Consider the following 7,097-nt stretch of genomic DNA (forward strand, 5'->3'; position numbering starts at 1 on the left):
AGGACATGCAAGTTATATGAATATGGAATAGGTAGAAGGTAAAGGTAAAGGACCCCTGAGCAGTTAAGTTCAGTCAAAAGGCGATTATGAGGTGAGGTGCTCATCTCGCTTCAGGCTGAGGGAGCCAACGTACTCTCATGTTGTATATAACAGAGTCTTGTTTATGGAAATTGACAAGAGGCTCATCTTTTGCCAGAGTGATGTGGTAGTGTGGCTATCCCTGACCTAGTAAAATCTTAGCTTATGGTCAGATTAAACAAAAGGTCACGTCAGGGCAATAATTACAGTTAGCAAAACAAAACGGGTGATGGAATAAGAGTATCTTAATCACTGTCAAGTGCATGGTTGGCATCACAGCATGGAGGGTTTTTTTAATTAGAGGCGAGAATGTAATTATCAAGATGCAGTTACCCTTTCTCAGCTGAAAATTGAGGAAAAAGTGGGCCCCTTGCTGTTGGTCATCCTACTTGGGTGATGTCCAATGAGCCTGAATGATAGAGGCAGGAATGGGACTCTCTCCTGGGTTTCAAGAAAATCATACCCATGTACAGAATAACTGGGGATAAATGACCCAGCTCCTTTTAAATTTGCTACTTCGACTTGGCTTTCTGGTTGTCGGACACTTCAGCATATGGTGCTTCATTAGTTTTGGTATCTCCATTCTCAGGGTGGATTTCTTCTTTAGCACCTTCTTGCTTCGTCCCATCTTTTCCTTTGAGTCCTTTCCATCCTTTTCCTACCTTTCTTTCCTCTTTCTTACCAATTGCTCCTTTTTCTTTCTTGGGTGCTGCTTTTTGGGGTTTTGGCTCTGGTTGAGGTTGCAGGGTGGGGGTGGGACAGATTTAGTAGCTAATCTAGCCGATCGTCTCGGTGGCTCCTTCACCTCAACTTTAGTTGCAACCTTTCTTTTAGGCATAGTTGAATTATAATAGTGTGCACCACACCTCTCATGGTACATTGATGGCTAGGGCATGGATGGTAACATTTAACTTCTGGCTTAGACAATCCTTTTACCCATGTGATCTTGTCCCCCCCCCCCCTAATTATAGAGGACAACTTTCAAATGACATGAAAATGAGCAGTGGTAGACAAAATGCTAACTCTAGGTCTTACCCCACAGTTTTTACTTGGCATGAACAGGCCAAAGAAACAATAAAACAGTGTATGATTGATATAGAACGTCAGTCAGATCTAGCCAGGTCCCCAGATTTCATCATCGGTGAAACCAGTAGGTACATCACCTCCCCAATGGCATATTTAACTAATCTTGAAATATCAAAACACCAAAGAGCTTTTACTCTGGCTCATTGCCAGGCTGTCCCTTCAGCCATCCAGGAAGGCCATTTCAGGAAGACACCTTATGAGGAGAGAAAATGCCCCTGTGGCTCTGGGCACATAGAGACAATTTTCTCCACTGCCAGTATTACACAAACATACGTGCTAGTTTTATCCTGCCAATAATACACAAATTTCCAGGACACACAGAGCAATTGTATATCACCTTACTGCTCCAAGATATAAATCCTGATATAACATATTCAGTTGCCAGTTATTGTGCTGCAATGATTGACATACGTTGGAGGATGGTATGTGCCACACAGCAGGTCTAAATCTGAAGGTTTGATTTACGTGTTTTTATCTTATGCTGCTCTACTGTAATTGAGAGAATGAGTATGTGTATCGTCTACTACTGCAGTTGCCTTATTGCCTATCTAACGTGTTTCATTTATATATGGAGGTGCTTTTAGCTTATGCTGGTCTATAACCATAATAAAGATTTGGATTAGAATAGTGTACACCAACACTCACCCAAAGAGCATTATGAGTAGCACAAGATGGGTCTGGGCTCTGACTTAGCTGTTCAGAAAGTCCTTATCTGACCATTAAACTGTCAGCTTCTAACTTAAGACTCTGCCTCTCTATCTCCTGATTGGCTGATGGTCTCACAATCTGGCACTGGCTGGTGGGTCACCAGGAGGCAGACCAAGAGCCTGTCTGTCGTAAGTAAGCCTTCTTTATGGAAGCTGGCAAAAGACATGTCCTAGCCAGAGTGAAAATAAGGAATAGGTATCAGGTGAGAAATGTAGATATTGCTGGAGCAAAATCTCAGCTGATGACCAGATTAAAGAAAGGTCACTGAAAAGCAATCATTAAAATTGCCAAAATAAAAGATTACAGACTAAGGGTTTCTTAATCATTGTCAAGTGCTTTGCTGGCATCACAGAACGGAGGGGTTTTTAATTAGACGTGAGAATGCAATTATAAAGAAGTGGGCATCCCTTCCTAGTTGAGAATAGAAGGAAAAAATAGATCCTATGCTGTTGGCCAGCCTCCAAATGTGATATCTGATGTGTAGAATCTAAATTGAGAGAGGGTGGAATGGGACAATTGTCTGGGTTTGCAGGATGCCACAGGTGTAGTTCTATACATTTCAATGTATCTAGGATGACTATCATTTCCAGCTTCTGCACAGACAAATAATTCACATGGCATGGAATCCTCCTTTCATTCATCAGCCTCTATTGATGAAGCAACATCAAATGTGAGGCTTATGCCATGGACTGTCTAGAGGCAGAAGCGTGGTAGGAGCCACCAGCTGGGAAACCTCCAAGCAATGAATGTAATTTTTTATACTTTTTACAGTAAGCTAATTTCTGCATACACTTACACACCTCTCATTATCCTCAATCCAGTCAAGCAAGAGGCATTTCAAAGCAGGGGAAACAAATCCCAAGAGGTGTGCGGCCTGAGAAGAATCCCTAAGGCGTGATAGAGGGGCCGAGAGGGTCACATGCAGCCCCAAGGCCTAAGGCTCCCCAGCCATGCTTAAATGAACCAATAATACAGAAAATGCTGTAAGCTTCTACCATTCCTTTCCCATAAGCAAGATGCAATGATTTGGTTTTTTTGTTTGTTGGTTTTTTAAAAAGCAGGCTGCCTTTGAAATGCCTTCCATTCAGGGAGGTGGGGAATATGGAACAATACATTTCTCTGCACTTTTTGTTCATTCAGAGTGGTGCACAGATGATCGAGGTGGCATTAATTCATTTGCATGCTGCATGTCATTCTTTCTAGGATATGTTGTGTGAAAGTAGAAGTAATTTCAAACATTTCCTTCCCCTGCCCGCTTTGTTGCCAGTGTGCGATATAAAATACGGCCATCTGACGACATCATAACCTTGAGATATTACTTCCTTCCCTCGCAAGGCAATTGGCAGTTGTTAGTGGAAGCCAATAAATTAGTACAGTTCCAGACCCAGGAACCAGCTCTCTTCTTGCATTTCTTTTTGCAAACATCTGGGTGTATTCAAGACGCAGGCCCGCACGGTGGCACCTGTCCATGAGCTGTGATTAAGCGGACTATATGCCTTGGATCTGAAAGGCTTTTAATAAGTATGATGCCATGAGCATCCTGAGTAGCTGACCTAAAACAAGAGATCCACACAGAGTGCTGATGAGATGCTGTAATTTTGCAGATAAGAGCAGGCAGCTTCACCAAAATTCACATTGCTGGAACATTTAGAAAATAGGGTGGATAATATCCCTCAGTTCTAGTTTGGAATGGATCTGGCAGAAAAACATTAGAAGGACATTCTGTGTTTACACTCAACCCCACCCAGTGCATTCTGGATTTAGTTTAACCTCTAGTATTCTGAGGCCTCTGGAATCACAGGGGGGACAGGGCTGCTTGTGAACTTCCTGTGAGTAACTGGTGAGAGCAGGATGCAGGACTAGATGGGCCATTGACCTGATCCAGCAGAGGTGTTTTTTTAAAAGAAAAACCAGACCCATTTTGACCCCTTTTTGACTTATTTTTGACATATGGACATTTCATTCAGATGTAAAAAGGAGTTCCCAAAATGGATCTTCCATTAAATGTGTTATCTGAATTTCACCAGCTTATAGCTACAAGGATATACTATAGCTCCCTTTGTTTGTGGTTGTATGTTGTTACTGTTTGTGGAGGTTGCATGGTCATGCTTCTCAGAGTACAGGTTCTGAAAGGAGGGAGTATAGAGTAACGATGGGGGAGAAATTGGATTCAGTTCACATTGAAAAAATGAATCTCTCTAATTCACACTAAACAATATGCAGAGTGAAACATGGCCATTTTTCAAAATGTGCACTTCTAATTCTGCAGGGCAGTTCTCCAGCCAAGTAATGTGTACAAATATGCATGTACTAGGGGCAAGTGTGCATAAATGTGTATATTTAGTGAAAATAACAGACAAAAATGCAGTATACCACGGGAAATTGTTTGCAGAAATGTATATATTTTAGACAAATTTGCATTGAAAATGCACTAGGAGAAACACTAAACTGCTCATGAATTTTCATGACAACTTTTTAAAAAAATGCAAAGTGATGTGGTCATGTGGAAAATTGAACTTAAGGGTCTTCTTGCATGCTGGTTGCATATTTTCATGAACTGAGTACAGTGAATGATTGATCTAGTGTGTCCATGTAGTGGATGAACGTCCCAATGTAACATTTACCGGTACTTTTAGCTACACTTCAGTTAGTATTGTTTCAATGATCATAATTAGTTGTGGTTTTATTAATTCTTAATTATAATTTGTGCTTAGGAATGCAGGAGAAATTTGGTTCAGTTCACTTTTAAAGGAAAACTTAGCAAATCTGCACTTATACAAACTATATGCAGAGAGAGCCATCCTTTTCAATTAACACTTTTCTGAATTTTTCAATGCAGTTCTTCAGCCAGCCAATGTGCAAAATCCCCACATATATTAGTGAAAATAACATTAAAATGCATAATATGAGGGGAAGTTGATTAAAAAATATATGTATTTTGGAAAACTCCGCAGAGAAATGTGTTTGTTAGAAATTTGCACAAAAACGCTAAAGAATATTCATAAGGTATTTCTTTTTTTAAAATCACAGATTGCTTCAGAGTGTGGAGGAGTGAATTTAAGACTGGAGGAATTAGAAACTGAGAGAAATGAAAAAAGACGGATTCATCCATCCCTACTTATGCTTTAACTATGTTGTTAATTGATTGAAAGCCACTTTAGGATTCATTTGAGCAGAAAGTGGCACAGAGATACAACCGATCAGCAGCAAACATGGAGGCTATTGTGAAATAAATGGTGCCATAGTCATGATTGTTCCTCATCTCGTGGACTAGGGATTTCCAGTTGCTGTCTCCTAAAAGCTAAATGCAGGGGAAAGGGGTCATGGAAACTAAGCTCCCATAATATTTGTAGTCCAATCTCTGTGAGGAAAAGGGATAATGTCATTTCATTGAGGTGAACCATTACATAGAGCAAGGGTGGGCTATACTGTGGCCCTCCAATTATTCCTAGAGTACAACTCCCTTCAGTCTCAGCCAACATGGGGAAATGGTTTGGTTTGATAGGAATTGTAGTTTCTTAGCATATGGAGGACCACAGCCTAGTCATTTCCACCCCAGAGAACATAAAAGGGCAGCGGGTGATTGGAAGGCTGGAGGTCCTGGGCCATGTAACCATGTGAGGCTATGGTTGCTAGGTCTACATTTAAGATCCTAGCAGAGCTGTTGTGTCCTGTACATTGGACCCAAGGGAAATTTTGATAGTGGCATCTATTGTCATTGCAGCATTGTGAGCTAGTAATGAATGTGGGCTGACTTGTACACATGTATTCGATCTAGCCAGATAATTTTTTGGCAGGAAGCGTCTAGCAATACCAGCCTCTTTTCTGCTTGCACAGTGATGTCACCTGCCCCAAATCTAAGCAATACAAAGGACTTAAATATAATTCATACAAGCAAACAGGGTCACCAGAATGCAGCTGGCTCAGGGATGTTACCTCCCTTGACGTTCAAGTTAGCCCCCTAGCTCCCCTGAGGAGCTACTGGTGTCTGTGTCTCAAATACTACCAACAGTCCATCTGTGGACACCAACAACGTGACTTTGGCATCTGCGCTCAAGGGTTCCAAATTAATCAACCCGAGCTCGGCGGAGAAAGAAAACAGTCAGCGGAGGACTTCCGGAGGCGGCGCGTCCGGCAATGGCTGCCCTCTTCTAACTGCGAAGAGGGAGCTCCGCAGAAACGGGTCGTCCGCTACGGCGCAGCGGAGACCCACATCGGAAAACCACAGGCAGCGTAAGCCTGTGGCCGTGGGACTCGGCGGGCACCAGGAGCGCTCCCCGAAACGTAGAAGGGACCCTGTAAGAGGTCCCAGAACGTGGAAGGGGGTGCGGTGCTGTGAGTCAATCGCTCTTTCTGTGGAGTGAAGCCGCGTAGCTGCTGTCGGTGAGCGCTGTCCTCTTTTCCTGGAAACATTCAGCTTGAAACCAACAACTCGTGAGTAAGAAAAGAAAGAAAGATTTGGCAGATAAAATCTTTGCTAATTCGGCTAAAAGCGAGAGACGAAACCAGGAAGTCCGTCTCTTGCCACTGCTTAAGATCTAAAGCAAAGACTTGGATGTCTGGAGCCTTTGAAGAGGTGTTAAAGGCAATTGATTCTCACATCTATTTAAGTTGCTGTAGGACTTAATTTTTTAAAAGTTTTATTCTGATTATGAACTGTGTTGTACCTGCCCTGCTGGATTTACAAATTGACAAAGAATCCCAGGCAGTCGGACTGCCTAGATAACAGAACTGTCAGATTGCAAGATTTTGACACTTTGTTGCTGGAGTTAATATTTGCTGAGCTTTACTGGAACTGTTGCATTGCACTGCTACATCCTGCACTTACTGAGACATTGTTATATTTTGAGACCAACTCTGCCAAATACAACTTAGTTGAAGGTCTCTAGGAAATTAAAGGCTGTTTGGATATTGTTTTTAAAGCTTTTGAAGTATTGAAGTTTGGAAAAATTTAAATAATCGATATTAACAACTTGACTTCTTCCCTATAATATAAGTGGCTCCCTCTAGAGGATTTTAGAACTACAACCATACGTGACTTTCCTTTTGGTTTCCTCTCCTCCTATTTGGTTGTTTATTTTGTGGGCTGGTGGATTCCCATGAGAACATATTCAATTTGACCTTGACTAGCAGACAGAAGTGGAATGAGCGGCACTGGGAGACAGACAAGAGCGGTTAAAGGGAAAAGACAAACAACTTTGAATCTACTTTCGCAGCCGCGCAGA

General features: G+C 41.9%; 1 protein-coding gene across 1 annotated transcript; it reads right to left on the minus strand.

Annotated features, from left to right (window-relative positions):
• Positions 1–590: 590 nt before the first annotated feature.
• Positions 591–916, minus strand: LOC307204581 (non-histone chromosomal protein HMG-14A-like; the record flags this gene model as incomplete). Its single annotated transcript, XM_079956185.1, is given in 2 exon segments — positions 591–838; positions 841–916. Coding segments are annotated over 2 exon segments (324 nt in total).
• Positions 917–7,097: the final 6,181 nt, after the last annotated feature.

This window comes from Podarcis cretensis (assembly GCF_951804945.1).
Source record: "Podarcis cretensis genome assembly, chromosome: 15".
NCBI lineage: Eukaryota > Metazoa > Chordata > Lepidosauria > Squamata > Lacertidae > Podarcis > Podarcis cretensis.